The sequence below is a fragment of the Notechis scutatus genome, chromosome 1 (genome assembly GCF_049901735.1).
Source record: "Notechis scutatus isolate UNSWTSFEM ecotype Mainland chromosome 1, rNotScu1.2, whole genome shotgun sequence".
Taxonomy (NCBI): domain Eukaryota; kingdom Metazoa; phylum Chordata; class Lepidosauria; order Squamata; family Elapidae; genus Notechis; species Notechis scutatus.
In genome coordinates, this window is record NC_142009.1 from 121,929,105 (window position 1) to 121,948,301 (window position 19,197).

At 36.9% G+C, this 19,197-nt stretch overlaps 1 protein-coding gene across 2 annotated transcripts in view; it reads left to right on the plus strand.

Moving 5' to 3' along the window:
- The first annotated feature begins 1,826 nt into the window (after positions 1 to 1,826).
- The window catches only part of LMBRD1 (LMBR1 domain containing 1), a 61,358-nt gene continuing 43,987 nt past the window's right edge, over positions 1,827 to 19,197 (plus strand). For both annotated transcript variants that reach the window (XM_026665228.2, XM_026665230.2), the window contains exons 1-4: positions 1,827 to 1,910; positions 3,567 to 3,743; positions 13,095 to 13,155; positions 18,110 to 18,207. In XM_026665228.2, coding sequence (XP_026521013.2) covers positions 1,845 to 1,910; positions 3,567 to 3,743; positions 13,095 to 13,155; positions 18,110 to 18,207 — 402 coding nt within the window. In that variant the 5' untranslated portion in view covers positions 1,827 to 1,844. The remainder of the gene's footprint in view (positions 1,911 to 3,566; positions 3,744 to 13,094; positions 13,156 to 18,109; positions 18,208 to 19,197) is intronic.

A 19,197-nucleotide genomic window follows, 5' to 3' on the forward strand; every position in this document is an offset into this window, starting at 1 on the left:
AAATCTGTCCATCTATCTAGCCTCTTTAATTTCTGTGAACTGCAATAGGCAGAAATTGTTTGCATATGTGTATAGGTATCTCTCATATAGTGACTGACTGGTTTAGCAATAATTCATGGTTATGACCAGAGGTGGTATTCAGCAGGTTCTTACCAGTTCTAGAGAACTGGTAGCGGAAATTTTGAGTAGTTCAGAGAACCGGCAAATCCCACCTCTGACTGGAGATTTTACACTATCCTTCCCCTGCCACACCCACCAAGCCACGCCCACAGAACCAGTAGTAAAAAAATTTGAATCCCACCACTGGTTATGATATTGATAACGCTGATGATTGGTAGCTTTGTGACCGACCAATCCTTACATCTCCAATCTTTGCAGGTCTGCAAAACAAGGAACACAAGAACAAGGGGGTGGGGGAGTAATATGAAAAGGGAAAAGGGAAAATGGACAGCGCTATTCTGTACAGTGGCAGTCAATCTGCTTTATGGGTTATTGAATTGCTGAGTAGCTTCTGCAATTGGCCAAAATAGCTGACAGGGTGGGGTGGGGAATTGGCCCAGAAAACAAGTTATTCTCGGCCATAGGGATGGTAGGAAACAAAATAGGGTGGGTAAGGTGGACATGGTGGGACTGGAACAAAACCATCAGGCTTGGGATCCAGGACACAGAATACCACCTGCTCCATTGCCCCCACAGTGTGTCCCGAAGAAGCCTGTCACAGAACACACCATTTCCAACATGGACACCTCAGTCCCTCCTCAATGTGGCAGAGCTGAAAGCAAGAAGCAACTTAGACAAAGTGGTACGGAGAAGTGCCTCTGGAAACAAGATGAAGCAGCTTTAATGGATTTGGCCCACAGAGGATAGCAGTGTTTGAGGATAGCCCTTAGAAGCCAAGATGGTTTATACAGACCCTGCTGGATTTAATAACAGGATGGTCGTCTTTAATACTGCTGTGCTGCCAGGTGATTAGGCTTCTTTCTGATCCACTCTAACAAGAATGACACACCACCTACCCATTACCCACTAACTACTCCAAATATTTGTGGATATTTATGGGAAGGTGTATGTACATACGCACGATAACTGAGGCCAGTGATCAATACTACTGGAATTAAGCTTGCATTGGAAAGATATCCTGTGAGCAACCTTTCCTAGGAGGATCTGTACAGGTAGTCCTTGACTTATAACAGATCATTTAGTGACCATATGAAAGTACAACGGCATTGAAAAAAAGTGACTTATGACCATTTTTATACTTATGACCATTGCAGCATTCTCCAGACACATGATCAAAATTCAGATGTTTAGCAACTGATTCATATTTATAACACTTGCAGTGTCCCGGGGTCAATTGATCAGCTTTTGCAATCTTCCCACAAGCAAAGTCAATGGGTGAGCCAGATTCACTTAACTATTACTAACTTAACAGTGATTCACTTAACTGTGGCCAAAAGAGGTGGTAAAATGGGGCAAAACTCACTTAACAGAAATTCTGGCCTCAATTGTGGTCGTAAGTCGAGGAATACCTATACTCCAATCTTAAATCACGAGCCCCTTCCAATGCCACCCGCTTCCCTGAGCCCAAACAACACATTTTCCTTACCCGAAAGCCTTAGCGCACTTCTTATAGGAACCTCGCTTTCTCTCATTCATTGGCTGCCGCTTTATGACATTAGCCAATTGAAACATTCCAAATGCCGTCGGGGCGTTCCGGCGAAAGCGTTGCTTGGAGGTTCCTACGGCAACGGCCTCCCCCTCCCCCCTCAATTGCTCCTCCCCTCTCGGCGACGTTTCCGCAGCCGTTGCTCCTCTTCGCGCTTGTTCTGTTGCCGGAAGTAAAGATGGTGGCCTTCACCGCGGAGGTGGATCTGGTGACGGGATGGTGTCTCTTCGGCCTTGCTTTACTGGTAGGAGGAATAAAGCAGCGCTTTGGCTTCCCATTTATTTTCCTCCCTGTCTCGCTTCTCTCCTCGCCGCTGACCAAGCTTCTCCCCTCTCTCACCGCCTCGGGGCGAAATAGTTTCAGGGGAGGCGGTTGAGTTCATGCTCGGCACCGACCCTGGGCTTTACTCTCTTGGGAACGAGCTGTACTTTGCCCAATCAGGGTTACTCTTCAGGTAAACTTAGCCGAGTCTGAAGCCGTAGTAGTCGGGATTATATTTGAAAGTGCGTGTGTGGCGGAAGGAATTTAACCGATGCCGCGGTGAGGAGACTCGCCGCCTCTGTCGTGGGTGAGCGGGAAGAGCTGCGCAGCCCCGAAACCGAATCGTCCCCCCCACCCTTTAGAAAAACGTAATATAAAGTACACAACTTAGTCAGGCTTCTCTAGCACTGAGCACCTTATTAACCCCAATTAGGTTTATTTTGGCTTTGCCCTCCAAGCCTGCAGTCTTGAAAAATCAAAACCCTCTAAAGCAGCGTGCCCTGCATGAAATTGCAAATCAGTGACATTAGGACTGTGTTTGAAGTATGAAATCGTGTGTTTCTGTTGTATCCCAAGTCTGTATAAGCTAAGTCATCATTAATATATTTTGTTTTACAAAAAAGTATCAACCATCTGAACCTCAAGTCAATAGTGGATACAGGCAGGATACTTTTATAGAAAATGCAGCTAGGATGTGCTGCTTCTGTTTCTCCTGATTTAACACCTGTATAATTCCATTGCCTCTGTCATGGATAGTTTTGGACAGTTTTCCTGGTCAGACAGTAGAGGACCATATATGCTTGGGAAAATCTGGACATAATCATGGTTTGTTAAATAGTGGTCTTCATATATACATTAGGGTTAGGATTGTTAGACCAAAACCAGAAACTTATTATGTTGCATGAAATGGTTTATTTAGTAAACTAATATGCTGCAACAAACAGTTCAGTGAAAGTTTTACCTGATGTGCTAATTAAAAACATTGAACTTTTCATTTGCTTTGTATTTGATTACATTCTTATCCATAGTTAACTGAAAAAGGTAACAGTTACTTCAATTAGAATTTGTCTTTTGCTAGCTTCATTGGCATATCTGTGCATTTTTTTGTAACAAAATTACAGAATTGATCATTGCTGTCTTCCTGTTTTAATTTTTTAATCTGCCTAGTCTAATCTACAGCCCTGGGTTTTTGCGCATCTTTCTTCAAATATTATTCAGGCCTTAACTTTTTAAGATCAGCCAAGAATTCCTTTGTACTACAAGAGTAGATGCTGTATCCAATCATTGTTATTATATCAGAAATATATCAACATTTTAAATAAGGAAATACGATGCTACATATACAAAAGTCCGTGTATTATGTTGCACTGATGATAATTGACTAAACAAAAGTCAAGGGCAGTGAGAGATGAGGATGCGGTCTGTTTCAGAGATATGGCAATTGATAGGTTGAAACTGCACTTCAATAATATTTATGTACTGTAATTTTTCTAACATGTAAAGTTAAAATAAATAAGAGAATAAATTTCTCCAAATAAACATATTGAGAAAAATAGTGTTATTTCAGTATGTATATAAAGAATAAAATGAATGCTGAAATTAATTACTTTGTTACAATTATTTGTCTTATTTTTTTTAGGTCATTTTGGTGTTTTGCTGGGTTTATGTCCGCAAGTATCAGAGTAGGCAGGAAAGTGAAGTAATTTCCACCATAACATCTATTTTTGCTTTGGCAATTGCACTTATAACATCAGCTCTCCTTCCTGTGGACATTTTTCTAGTTTCTTATGTGAAGAACCAGAATGGAACTTTTAAGGTATTTATTCATCCTCCATTTTCTATAATTTTTATAACAAATCCTGTTCTTCTGGCTTTTTTGTTGTTTCTGTTTTGTTTAGGAAAGTAAAAAGTATTTGAATTGTTTTAAACTCTAGAAAGCAAATGCAATAAGTCTGATTTAATTATGAATTATAATGACATGTTTATATTGTAATAAGTAGATTGCTGCGAGTTTCTTTAAAAAAATACTGAAACATTTGTTCTATTTTAAATGTGGTTTTTGTTAAAGCTTTTGATCTGAATGTTTGCTTAGAGTTAAAAGGCAGGATAGAAGCTGGATGAGTGAAGTATATAAGTCTACTGAACAAACACTTAGAAAGCCTGGTTTCATTCTGGCAAAGTTGCACATCATTTGTTTGAGAGATATAAATTAATTTGGTACAGTTTATATTAAAATAAGACTAATCAGAATAGCCATTTCCTGATACCAGGTGCATAATATTGGATATAACCTAGCTTTCCAGAAAAATATTTTCAAATATGCTGGTTCCATCTTTTTGTTTTATTCCTGCCATTAAGATTGTAATACCAATTTTTAAATGAAGTGATTAATACTGATAGCAGAAAGGAGATATATTTTTAGTGTTAACTCTAGTGGAAGGCATCTGATACCAGATAAAAACCTGGATTTCTAGAACAATATTTTGAAAAATATTGGTTCTGAATATAATCACAGGAATAAAACAAAAAAGTAGAACAAATGTATATTACACAGTGACATGAAACAAAAAAGAATCCATAAAAGAATACAACTAATTCATATGGATGAAAGAGTCTTCTGCTTTCTTATAGTGACAACACACAAAATTATTTTTAAACATGTTTTGGAAAATATAATAATTACTGAACACATTTTCTGATGAATTAGTTTCATTCCCAAGGACTTAAAGATTCTTCAAATTTGGACCCATTGATTTTCCAATATTTCCTGTTCCTTATTCTATACATCATATCTATTGCTATTATTAATCTTCATCTACAAGGTATACTCTCATCTTTTCATCTACTCCATGTTCAGGTAGAAAGGGACAAAAATATTTCAATAGCTGATACACACTTTAATAGATTAATGGGAAGTTTTAAACCTGAGTACCTGAATGAATAGCTATAAGTGAGGATTCTAAATTTTGAATAGCCTAATGGTTAGCTAGGGAATTTTAAGAACAGTAAATCTTTGATTTAACAGACCTCAAATTACTGGGCTTCAGATGCAACAAACTATACATATTATGAATGCTTCTGCCTATGCATAATATCCTGTTCAGATAATTAATGATGTGTAAAATAGGCATGCATATTCAGATATAATGGACATTCTAGTTTAACCATCACCATTTCCCTCCATTAGTTTGTTAAATCTTTACTTATGTTTTTAAATGCAATACAGTACTGCCCTTCCAATGAGAGGAAAGGGGGAAGGAAGTTCACTTTTTTTTTGTTCTTGTGAGTTTGGGCTGGAAGCTAGATAAATAACTAGCTGAAAAACAATATACTACTCTAACTGGTTATGAAGATTTTGACCTAGAAAACTCTTAAGGAACAGGAACCAGTAAAATTAAGTTGGCAGGAAAAAGGGTTTAGTCAAATGAGGTTTGAGTTGTTTTTGTTGTTTAACCCTGTCGATGCTGTATGTGGATTTTGTGCAATTCTCTATCTGACTGCTTGCTCAGACAGTTTATTGATTACTGAATGCTGATTTTGAAATGCAGTTCTCGGCATCTTATAGTTTCTTATAGATAAATATGAACAAATATTGTGTTTTTACTCATTTGTTTAATTGGATTCTTTGTATCAAGATTAAGACTTCTGTGGAGGACAGATCAATTTTAGGTCACATTTATGTAACATTGAAAAATATAAGTGTTCACAAACTTTTAAGCACTATTGTAAGGGGGAAATTGGATTTTCAATTAAAATCTTCTGAGGAAAGGGATTTGCTGAACTGCTCCAATTAGATTCTGGAGTAGGGTGGTGCATCTCCCTTTTCAAGAACAGGTAGTTGCTTGTAATTATTTCTCTCTTGGTATTCTTTCGCAGAAGAATCAGCACAGATACTATCAGGGAATTGCGCAGCAATGTCCAAATGAAGTCAGAGACACTGACTTGTAGTTTTATATAAATAGCACTAGCAATAGCTAGACTTATATACTGCTTCACAGTGTTTTATAGCCCTCTCTAAATGGATTATAGAGTCAGCGTATTGCCCCCAACAATCTGGGTCCTCATTTTACCCACCTTGGAAGGATGGAAGGCTGAGTCAACCTTGAGCCTGGTGAGATTCGAATCGCCAAATTGCAGGCAGCTGGCAGTCAGCAGAAGTAGCCTGTACTACTGCATTCTAACCACTGCATCACCACGGCTCTTAATATAAAATAAGTAAAATAAATATATTTTACATACACCGAACAAGATAGACAGGCAAACAGTAGCACCATCAGGTAAAATCATAGAGCACCCAGGGCACAGAAGAAAAAGGTGGGGGAAAAGGGAAATTCCCCCTCCACATCCACAGCAACCAATCACAGCACAGATTACCTCATGCAGAAGCCAGCACTCTTCAGCCAGTCAGCTGTAACTGTATTCTGGATCACTGTACAACTTCACTGCTGTAACTACTAAATTTAAATATCTTAACAGATACCCTGGAATTCAAGAAAGGGGAGTATGAAAGTAGATGGTTCAAATTCTGGCAGCTGTATATGTATTCCAATAAGAATTATGCAACATGCTTCTACTTGTGCATAAAGCATCCTTTGCTTTATTAATCTTCAAACATCCCCAAACCACCTTATGAGTGTTCATGTTATCTCTGCAGGAGATTTGGGAGAAGTGTGGAAGAAGAATTCGATTGGCCAGCTGTCTTCAGTGAAATAGCCTTTACGTTCTCTACCAATTGAAAATTTTAGATGGTCTTGAAAGGCAGTTTCATGCATAATGCATTGCAGTAATGCAGTTGGGATGTTATGTGGTTGTTAATAATTGTGGCTAAATTATTCCTGTTCTGGAAAGGCTGTAGCTGGTAATCAGCAATGTCAGCAAAAGGCCTCTCTGCTACTGGAACTACTTGGATTTGAGTGACAAAACTAAAGCTAAAGTCCCGAATTTATCAGAGGAATTGCAGTCTCTTCCTGAATAGATTGAAAGCTATTTTTCAATAGCATTGACCCAGGTTCAGTCTGTTTTACTATTTTCTTGATAGCTTTTCTCTTTCAGATCTTTAATACTATTTTTTCCCCAGTTAAATGATTTTTTAAATATTTTTCTGAGTCTATGTCATTCCCATACTAGATTTTGTATGTCCTCTTTCTATGAAGTTATAATATTGATATTGTGCAATTCACTGTAATTGAAGTTGGGTTTAGTCTTACAGTATAGATTGGTATGACTGGCCATATTAATTAGATCAATGGTGGACATATGAGTTCCTTTTTTAAACAAATCTGTGTTTGCCCACCCTCTTTCAAACTAAACATAAATGTTTACCAGATATACTATGAAAAAGTGGGTTGGTGGGGAAAAAGGCAATTTGCTATTCAGAGAGTGTTCAGTTTAACTTTTGTGCTTTATAGCAGCAATTCTTGGTACCATCTTTTGTACAACTTTTTTGTACCATAGACTCCTTTGACGGTCTGGTGAAACGTAAGGGCATCTTTGCAGAAAAATACACTGCTCAAAAAAATAAAGGGAACACTTAAACAACACAATGTAATTCCAAGTCAATCACACTTCTGTGAAATCAAACTGTCCACTTAGGTAGCAATACTGATCAATTTCACATGCTGTTGTGCAAATGGAATAGACAACAGGTGAAATGTGCAAATGGAATAGACAACAGGTGGAAATCATAGGCAATTAGCAAGACATCCTCAATAAAGGAGTGGTTCTGCAGGTGGTGACCACAGACCACTTCTTAGGTCCTATGCTTTCTGGCTGATGGTTTGGTCACTTTTGAATGCTGGCGGTGCTTTCACTCTAGTGGTAGTATGAGATTGAGTCTACAACCCACACAAGTGGCTCAGGTAGTGCAGCTCATCCAGGATGGCACATCAATGCGAGCTGTGGAAAGAAGGTTTGCTGTGTCTGTCAGCGTAGTGTCCAGAGCATGGAGGCACTCCCAGAAGACAGGCCAGTACATCAGGAGACGTGGAGGAGGCTGTAGGAGGGCAACAACCCAGCATCAGGACCGCTACCTCTGCCTTTGTGCAAGGAGGGACAGGAGGAGCACTGCCAGAGCCCTGCAAAATGACCTCCACTGAGCCCCAAATGTGCATGTGGCTGCTCAAACAGTCAGAAACAGATTCCATGAGGGTGGTATGAGGGCCCAACATCCACAGGTGGGGGTTGTGCTTACAGCCCAACACCATGCAGGACGTTTGGCATTTTCCAGAGAACACCAAGATTGGCAAATTCGCTACTGGCACCCTGTGCTCTTCACAGATGAAAGCAGGTTCACACTGAGCACATGTGATAGCCAAGACATGACAGGGTCTGGAGAAGCCGTGGAGAATGTTCTGCTGCCTGCAACATCCTCCAGCATGACCAGTTTGGCAGTGGGTCAGTAATGGTGTGGGGTAGCATTTATTTAGGGGGCCGCACAGCCCTCCATGTGCTCGCCAGAGGTAGCCTGACTGCCAGGCTATGATGAGATCCTCAGACCCCTTGTGAGACCATATGCTGGTGCCAACCTGGGTTCCTCCTAATGCAAGACAATGCTAGACCTCATGTGGCTGGAGTGTGTCAGCAGTTCCTGCAAGACGAAGGCATTGATGCTATGGACTGGCCCGCCCATTCCCCAGACCTGAATCCAATTGAGCACATCTGGGACATCATGTCTCGCTCCATCCACCAACACCATGTTGCACCACAGACTGTCCAGGAGTTGGGGGATGCTTTAGTCCAGGTGTGGGAGGAGATCCCTCAGGAGACCAAAGTTGGATCAGCCTGTAGTGTTTTTTTCCACTTTAATTTTGAGTGTAACTCCAAATCCAGACCTCCATGGGTTGCTAAATATGATTTCCATTGATAATTTTTGTGTGATTTTGTTGTCAGCACATTCAACTATGTAATGAACAAAGTATTTCATAAGAATATTTCATTCATTCAGATCTAGGATGTCTTATTTTTGTGTTCCCTTTATTTTTTTGAGCTGTGTATATTAAGCACATAAAATATGTAGAGATGGACTATATTACAAAAGAAAGCAGTTATGCATAAGCAGGCCATTAAAATATTTGTAAAATCACAAATGTATAATGTATCGATTTTTTAAATTAATCCTTTAAATCAATAACAATTCTTTTTTAGGGCATTATAACTTTAGATGCTTTGGTAATAGCAATAGCACTTAGACTTATATACCGCTTTACAGTGCTTTACAGCCCTCTCTAAGTGGTTTACAGCGCCGGGGGGGGGGGGGCGGGGGGGGGGGGGGGTTGTGGGGGGGGGAAGGTTTTTTTGGTGGGGGGGGGGGGGTATTTGGACTTTGTGAGTTCTTGGGGGGGACGGGGGGCACCCGCCCCCCCCGGGGGGGGGTGGTTTGGTTGGGGGGTGCGGGGTGTGCTCACCGGGGGGGGGGGGGGCCCTGGTTGAATCAGCATATTGTCCCCATCAATTTGGGTCCTCGTTTTACCCACCTCAGAAGGATGGAAGACTAAGATTTATTAAAAGTTTTTTAAAGATTTTTTTAAAAAAATATTAAGAAATCTACTTTAGGGAGAGAAATGTTATCTTGAGTTTCATGCAAGTGAGATATTGTAGTCTTTTCCTAAGTGTGCATAGCTTGGGAAAAGAAGAATGGAGATGCTGCTGCCTGTATTTTGCAGTGCAGATTCTTGCTTTTGTTCATCAAGTTGATGTGATTTGCCTTGGTTGTTAATAAGGGCAACCTGAGTACAATATATTGGTTTTGGTGACGTTATTAGGAAAGTAGCTAATGTTTAGGATTAAAATCATAAGATGTACCCAACATCTTAGTATCTGAATGCTAGCCATATCCAGTAGGATTTATCTGACAGCCAAGTGCTACAAAGTTATAGAAAAGATGTTTACCATGTGTCTTGTAGGTGATCATAGAAAACAATTTGGTATAGCTCAGTACATTATTTAGTTATATTTGGGATTTTGAATCAGAACTATGACAGCTGACAAGTGACTTAGAGATTTGCTGCCAATGCTTGGTGAAGGCAGTACAGAATTTCCTTCAGAATGATCCTGTATTGCAGGAAATTCTCATCTAGGTTTTTAACACCCACAGAAGTGAAAAGGCAGTTTTACTGAATATTTCAGAGCCTTGTGAATGTATTCAAGTCACTTGGGACCTCTGTTTGCTGAAATATCATTCTCAGAATTTGTACTCCTAACATTGTCAGTGTAAATGAAAGTAACATTTGAACGTTTTTTTCCAAATGTGATCTGCTCTTGATATTTAGGGTTATATGTCAGAACCTGCTGTCTGCAGGCTTTCTAAAATATAAGAAAATACAAGAGGTTCTATGATTCAATAGTGATTAATCACAATAACGTAAGGATGGGACAGATTTTTTTAAATATAGAAGCATAATTCTATAAATTGATGGTTATTACACAAAGATCTTTTATTCAATTTAGATTATTTTTATTTTAGGTATTTCTATTTTATAACTTTATGCATCTCTACCCTATTTATTTGTGTGTGTGTGTTTTAATTGATAAAGCTGTCAATGTTCTGATTGAGTGTCTCGAGGATTTTCAGATCTGGATGAGGAGTAAGAGGTTCAGGCTCTGCTTTAACAATTAACTTGGGTATTTGACTCCCTAGATCTGGGGGCTTTTCATCTTTAGTTTTGCATAGGGTGGCACTACCCCATTTGAGATTGGAGTTCTCCCAGGGTCTGGTACTAGGGTGAGTGTTTACCCAGAGTTTGCAGAGTATCTAAATTTAATAAGATAAAGAAAGCACCCTACAACATTAGAATATATCACCTACCTATTTTATTATTTATTTCATTGCACTTTTTAATTAAGAAATATTAATATATCTACTTATAAGAAATACTGGCCACAAATAATCAACTAGAATAAATATTATTTACTGGACTAAATAACTACTATTTCTTATAGTCATATAAATAAATGACTAAAATATTTTAGCATGTTCTTTGCTTCCAACTTAATTAATGCATCTTAATAATATTTTTTGAAGAATCATTGCTGATTCTTAGTTCACCTTCATCCAATACATGCTAACCTTTACTACCATGTTTTTCAAGGTCCATCCCTCCCTTGATCAAGGTCCATCCCTCCCTTGATAGGACCTGATGGTAAAGACTGCAACGACGACACCATTAAAGCCAACATCTTTAACACATTCTTCGGCTCAGTATTTGTAAACAGCAATGGATCATGCCCAGTATTTCCTAGCCGTACCACAGATAACAACAATGATCTAATACATATCGATTTCACAGAAGACAATGTTGAAAAAGCACTACGCAATCTAAAACCATCTCTATCTATTGGACCGGATGGAATATGTGCCTACTTCTTAAGAAAGCTATCCACTGTCATAGCCAAACCTCTAAGCATAATCTTTGAAAAATCTTTCAGAACCAGCTCCTTGCCTAACCTATGGTCACAAGCCACAGTCATCCCCATCTTCAAAAAGGGAGACCCAAGCCTAGTTGAAAATTACAGGCCAATCTCCTTATGCTGCGTCACCTGTAAAGTCATGGAATCAATTATTAACCAATCCATCATCCTCCACTTAGAGACAAATAACCTACTCTCCAATAAACAATTTGGTTTCAGAAAAAAACTATCCTGTAATCTGCAACTCTTACACTGCAAAACATATGGACGACACAACTCGACCAGGGCAAAGCAATAGACGCAATCTACATAGACTTCTGTAAAGCCTTTGATTCAGTGGTACACGACAAACTACTCCTAAAAATAAAATCCTATGGTATCTCTGGACAACTGAATAACTGGATAGAAGCATTCCTGTCAAACAGACAACAAATGGTCAAAATCGGGAGCGTCCTATCAAATCCAGTACCTGTCAATAGTGGTGTTCCCCAAGGCAGTGTTCTAGGACCAACTCTCTTCATACTCTACATAAACGACCTCTGTGATCATATTAAGAGCAATTGCGTTCTCTTCGCTGATGATGTAAAGCTGTTCAATACCACAGACAATACTGCTACCCTACAAAAAGATCTTGACTATGTATCAGAATGGTCAAACAAATGGCAACTTCAAATCTCAACAAATAAATGCTCTGTCTTACATATTGGCAAAAAAATCAGAAAATAAAATACAAGCTGAATAGTCAAGATCTTGTTGATGACCCATGCTCTGTAAAGGACCTTGGAATACTCACCTCTAATGATCTAAGTGCTAGAGCCCACTGCAACTACATAGCCAAAAAGGCATTAAGAGTTGTTAACCTAATCCTACGTAGCTTTTTCTCTGGTAATATCACACTACTAACCAGAGCATACAAAACATTGGCTAGACCAATACTTGAATACAGTTCATCAGTCTGGAACCCACATTATGTATCTGATATTAGCACAATTGAGAAAGTCCAGAAATATTTCACAAGAAGAGTTCTCCACTCCTCTACTCGTTGTAGAATACCTTATGCCACCAGACTTGAAATTCTAGAACTAGAAAACCTTGAATTACGCCGTCTTCGGTCTGACTTAAGCATGGTATATAAAATCATACATTGCAATGTCCTACCTGTCAATGAATACTTCAGCTTCAACCATAACAACACAAGAGCACACAATAGATACAAACTCAAAGTAAATCGCACCAAACTTGATTGCAGGAAATACGACTTCAGCAATAGAGTGGTCAATGTCTGGAATACTCTACCCGACTCTGTAGTTTCTTCCCCAAACCCCAAAAACTTTAACCTTAGACTGTCTACTATTGACCTCACCCCTTTCCTAAGAGGCCTGTAGGGGCGTGCATAAGCGCACCAACGTGCCTACCGTCCCTGTCCTATTGTTTCTCTTATTCTTTTATTTTTCTTATATGTACCCATTTCATGTATTCACAACTATGTATACATTTATACTTATTATCTTGTAAACAATTGGCAAATCAAATAAATAAATAAATAAAAATAAATAAAATGTTATAGATTTCTTTATATAAAGAATTTTTCAATATTACTTTTAAATGGGTTCAATATTATTTGTTACGGTGATTAATTATATATAATTAGACTATATGTTTGCACAGTTGCAGAGATTGATTTAAAAAAAAAATTAACTGGACATAAAAATAGCTGTTTAGGTACTCTAACAGTGTTTTCTTCTTCTGTGAACATTTGTAGGACTGGGCTGATGCCAATGCTACAAGACAAATTGAAGACACCGTATTATATGCATATTACAGTAAGTATTGCAAATATTCCTCTACTGAAATTTTTCATAAACTTAGAGTAAGGATGAAAAGCTTAGCAATTTCCAGAATTTAGTTAGATTTATTACATGATATTTCTATGGTGCCATAGTCCAAAATAGTTCTTAATTGATCTCATGGGTATTTCTTTCATCTGGTTTATACAATTTCAAAAGTTTTATGCTAGATTTAACACTTAGGATGATGTCCCAAGATTCTGTGACAATCACTGTATCACCTTCCCTGTCCTTTTATTTTTCATATGTTCTTAGAGAATTCTGAACATTGTTAATCTTTCAACAATTTTTTAAAAAAATTCTTCATGCCTGTGAAGTCGTTTACATAGGAAGGCACATCTGTTTGACAAAGTATTCAGTTTTCCATGACAACGAACCATGTGTACTTGTAAAAGTATATTTTATATTTTATTTTTCATTAAATTTATATGCCGCCCACTTAGTTTCAAGCAACTCTGTGCCACTTATATTATCATAAAAGCAAAAGTACAAAATATTTTAAATATGACAACATTAAATATTAAAAAGAACAAAGATTAAGTTAGAAACCTGAATACACCAGGGTGGATGGAGGAGGGATCTTCTTCCTAGTCCACTAACCACTTCCACCATGGAATGCCTCCTTCAAGGCCCCATGTCAACATGTTAGGACAACAAGAGCCATTCGTTGCTTTATCTGACCCAACCTAGGAGTATTTATTTCCTGCCTTTATTATTTTTACAAATAACTAAAGGTGGCAAACATATCCAACATACTTTCCTCCTCCTATTTTCCCCACAACAATCCTGTGAGGTGAATTGGGTTGACAGTGATTGGCCCAAAGACATTCAGCTAGCAGAGTGATTACAGAAACCTAAGCAAGGTCTGGCTTAACCAATACTTAGGAAGATACTACCAAGAAATTCCAACATTCCAAGACTGCAGACTAGGAAATTGAAAGACATTCCAGAAGAAGATAACAATTTTAATCTAATCCTGTATTGTTGCAAAAAATCCCTCACAAAGCATGTAGATAGTTATCAAGAGTGGAGCTTGCCTCAAGGGTGATTGTCCTTATATCTTGTATTTGGATGCAATATATATTTGTCATAAATATGTTTGAGTGTGTTTTATTACATTAATTAATATATTGACTATTTTTCATTACATAAAATGCAGCAACTATATAAGGTAGCATCAATTGTATTAAGAATATTACTGAAATTCAATATGATCAATTAGGATTATTTGGTTAATAAAATAAATAAGTTGTAATAAATCTACATTGAACGCTTTAGCCTCCCTTTGGGAGAGTATTAGTTATTGTAATAGTGATCTTTAAAAAAGAATCTTCAATATGTTTGCCCATCTCCTATACTGATAATTATATGTTTATAAATTTTAATCACCTGTTATACTTGATACATGGTTTCCTATCTGACTGAAGAAAATCATTAGGGAATTTTTTGTTTTTGACAAATAAAACATGTCAGTAAAGGGAGGATAAAGGTTTGTCAACTGCTTTGGTAATAGACACGGTATAAAGGCATAGGTATGATAGTCTCTAAGATACTTGTGTGACAAGTTCTTTCCTGCATGGGGGCTTGGTAAATCTTCATTAAGAACTAAGGAAGACATGATGGAATCTTGTATTTAATAAGAAACAACATAGTTCAAAAGTAAATGTCCTACTTTGTTTTCACAATAATATCTATTTAAGTGTAAGCCTTCTAGTCGTTCTTGATTCCTAGGGACTACCTGGACATGTATCTGTAATTTTCTTGATAGGGATGTTTGCCTTTGCCTTCTTAGGGCTGAGAGATTGTGACTGGCCCAGTTGGCTTTGTGTCTTAAGCTGGACTCTAGAACCCAGGTTGTCCTGATTTCTAACTTAGTGCTGACACTGCTACAGTAAATTGAATCATTGGGATTTTGAATGACATTGGGATTTTGAAATTATGAAAGAAGAAACACATATTAAGTGGCTGAAACCACTCATGAAAGTTATAAATATTTTCTGTTTTGGAAGAATTATACTGGTATTTAGTGCAGTATATAAAACAATGGAAGTTTGATAAGAGTATAGGTTTGGTGCTGTTGCATAAACCAGCCTCCAGATGGTGGTAATGATTTAACTGTACACAAAATGTTCCTGATTATTGTTGTTCTAAGTAAATCAGATTAATGAGATTTATCTCCATTACTCAATCTATGTTGAACTGAACCATGATTTAATAAAACAAGTATCAAAATACGTAATAGCACAACCAAATGTTAATCAGAGCTAATGATTGGATTAACTCGGAGCTACTTTTTATGGTTTTAAGAAAATCCAGTGTGTCAAGCCATTTCTGTTACAGGTTACTGCAGTTAGATTACTGTGAGTAGTTTCCTCCTGTGCTTCTGCAATCAAACAAAGAGTCCCAATGTTTAGATTATTTTGAACGACTCCCACTATTTTTTTTGTATTTATATAGTTGTCAGCTTTTATAATTTTTGCATCATGTTTAGTTTATGGTTGTTTTGCGACTTGTTTTACATATCTGAAAACGTTGGCAAGCCATTTGCAAGTATACTGTAGGTGTGACATTGTATGTTAAAAAATGTATTGTTCATCTTGTCCAAAGCTGAATGTGTTTGACTAGACATATAGTGCAAGTTTCTTCTGATCTGTGACTAGATGGCAGCAGTGAAAAAGGGCTCTTTCACAGATGCTGAAGAATCTTTGAGATTGTTAATCTTGAGAAAAAAATAGTTTAACTATTTTCTGCAGTGGGGAAATCTAGAGTTAGAGCGACTTGCAAACTACACAATTTGATTTTCATTTAAAATAAGTCCTTCTGAAAATGGCCTCTCCATTTTCTGAGGCAAGGATTCCTTATGGGCTATCAGGCTATTAACTCTGCTGGAGTTCAAATAATATGTGGAAAAAGTGGTAGATACTTTCAACATTACCCTGTCTGAGAAATGTCTGCTCTTTATTCTAAAATGAATATTTTGATCATCCATTTTTAGCTTTAGTGGAGATTTTGGATGTCAGGCAAAGATTCAATGTGTGATCGTAGAATGGTGAGACATGTTTTTACAGCTTAGGTTGCTATTTTTATTGTAAAGTCAGCAACTTATTTATCGGTACTCAATTTATTAAAAAGAAATAATTTGTCTAAATCCAGATAAAAAATTCAGAATTCATTAAGGTTGACAAGGTAAATGTAATAGAGTTGGAATTAAATTTGATCACTAGTTTAAAAGCCATGAAGAATCTGTGGTAAGTATGAGTGATTTTTTTTTAGTGAATTCTAACTAAAAACAAGTTGGATGATTTCCTAAGCAGCTTTTTTTTCTGAACATTTGATTGAAGAGTTGAAAAAAACAAAGAATATATTTCATTACCTAAGTTCCATATATATTCAGACTGGACTTGCATCTTATTCAAACCACAATGTAGCTTGTTTATTTTTGGCTTAGTTATTTATATAAATTCAACCATCATAGTTTGTTAATCATGAATAAGATTTTAACATGACCTATGAACCATCTATTGTGATTTATTGCACAAATTGTAATTAAAATAAACAATAACTTTGTATATGAACCAAGACTTGTATGTATTCTTTGTGAGCCTTCAAAGGCTTAACAAAGTTATATAAAATATTCAGTCAGTTAAATAACATTTTTTTGAATGACAGCTGAATCTAATTAATTAAATCTTATTTTATCAAGACAGCTTGATAGTGTGCTTTATATGAAACAAATATCAATTTTAAAGAATCTTTAAGAGATAAACCAAAATGACTGTAGATGAATACATGCTTTTTCCCATCTCTGGATGTACTCATGAACTGCTGTGTAATTATATAGAGATTTTTTCACTTACAAATCTTTTTGTTAAATGATTTATTTATTACAACATTTGCATCCCATCTGAATCCAAGATTTCCTGACAGCTCATATATAACAAACACTATAAAACTATCAGGTATAAATTCAAGTCTTTAAAAAAAATACAGGCTAACAATGAGACCCATTAAAATTATATTGAATATAGAACATAGAGGGTTGGAAGGGACCTTGGAGGTCTCCTGGTTCAATCACCTGCTCAAGCAGGAGACCCTACACCATTTCAGACAATGGTTGTCCAGTCTCTTTTTGAAAGCCTCCAGTGATGGAGCATCCACAACTTCTGAAGGAAGCTATTCCGTTGGTTGATTGCTCTAACCATTAGGAATTTTCTCCTTTGTTCTAGATTGCTTCTCTCCTTGGTTATTTCCATCCATTGTTTCTTGTCTTGCCTTTTGGTGTTTTGGAAAATAGTTTGACTCTCTTGTCTTTGTAGGAGCAACATTCTTGGACCATCTCGTTTGACCCTCTCATCTTTGAAATTAGCAACATTCCAAACTCAATTACAATACTCTACCCGACTGTAGTTTCTTCCCCAAACCCCAAAAACTTTAACCTTAGACTGTCTACTATTGACCTCACCCCTTTCCTAAGAGGTCTGTAGGGGGCGTGCATAAGCGCACCAACGTGCCTACCGTCCCTGTCCTATTGTTTCTCTTATTCTTCTTTTATTTTTCTTATATGTACCCATTTCATGTATTCACAACTATGTATACACTTATACTTATTATCTTGTAAACAATTGGCAAATCAAATAAATAAATAAATTTGTAAATGGAAGACTAGCCGTACTTATGAAAGTGTTTCTATTCCTTTACTTTATAGAAGAAGTCTTTGTTTTTTGGACAATTTGTAAAGCTTGCATATATTAATGACATAATACAAATTCTAATAGTTTGTACATTGAAACTAGAGAGACCTACTTCAACAGGATTCTACTTTGCTTGGTACCCCTGCTTTATTACGTTGTAGTAAACATGAATTTAACGTACTCATTTTGTGAATTGTTTTGTTTCAGAATGTCCCTGTTGTCTCTTTCTTTCATTCTAGCCCTTTACTCCATCATATTATTCTGTGTATTTTTATGGATCCCATTTGTCTACTTCTACTACGAGGAGAAAGATGAAGATGATGGCAATGCATGTTTGGTAAGATGCTTATACCGCTGTCAGTTGCTTGGTTGGATATGCCGGGTGAATAAGAAGGGTTTGATTTCTTCATTCCAGTGGTAGTTGAAACATTAAAAATTTTATCATGGTGAAAAGAAATAATGTTGTCTTATATAAACTGAAGCTGTGGGTCCTTCCCCCTTTAAATATCCTTATTGGGAGCACAGAGAGCTGCCTCATATAGCTCTGTTTAGTTCAGTATAATCTGCTTTGACAAGCAATAGCTTTTTGGGAGGAAAGGGGGTGTAGAATCATACTGGGGCTTTTGCTTTTACTTATCCTTTTAACTGTTATGTCAGGATTATCTGATTCTTTCTCTATGCAAAGCATATGCTACATCACTAAGGTATATTTTTGCCTTGTGCCCACAGCTGTAGATTTCTTAAATCTGTTCAGAAAATTAAATGAAAATAAAATGCTCCTAAATGTGACATTAATGATCAAAATTGGTAAAAATGCTGGGGTTTGGGTCAGGTTCCCTAAGTCATTATCTCAGAGTGAAATGCACTGTTTAAAAATGCTCATATATTTATATATAACTAGAATTAACACCATAGCTTTATTGCAATATGATACTTATAGCCTCTTAAAATAATAGCTCCTTTTTTCTGTTTGGCAAATGTGCCTGTTAAGGCAGCGTTGGAGACAAACTTTACAGTAAACCTTAATCTTACTAATAAGGGAAGAAGTTTTAATTAAAGCTGAATATTCATTAAGTGGAGGATGAATTCAAGCTACACTTGTACATGAAAATCTGCCCTACTAATTACAGTGAATAACTAATATTTTCTAGACTGATTTTTCAAATAACATGCTTTGCTTGGGACAAAGTCTACTTTTTCCTAAAATTTGGAAAAAGATAACACCCAGCAGATTTTAATCTATTAAATTGATATATGTTAAACTGAGGTTCACTATAATATAGTAAACTACTTAACATTTGTCTACAATCACAATTCTCAAAATTCT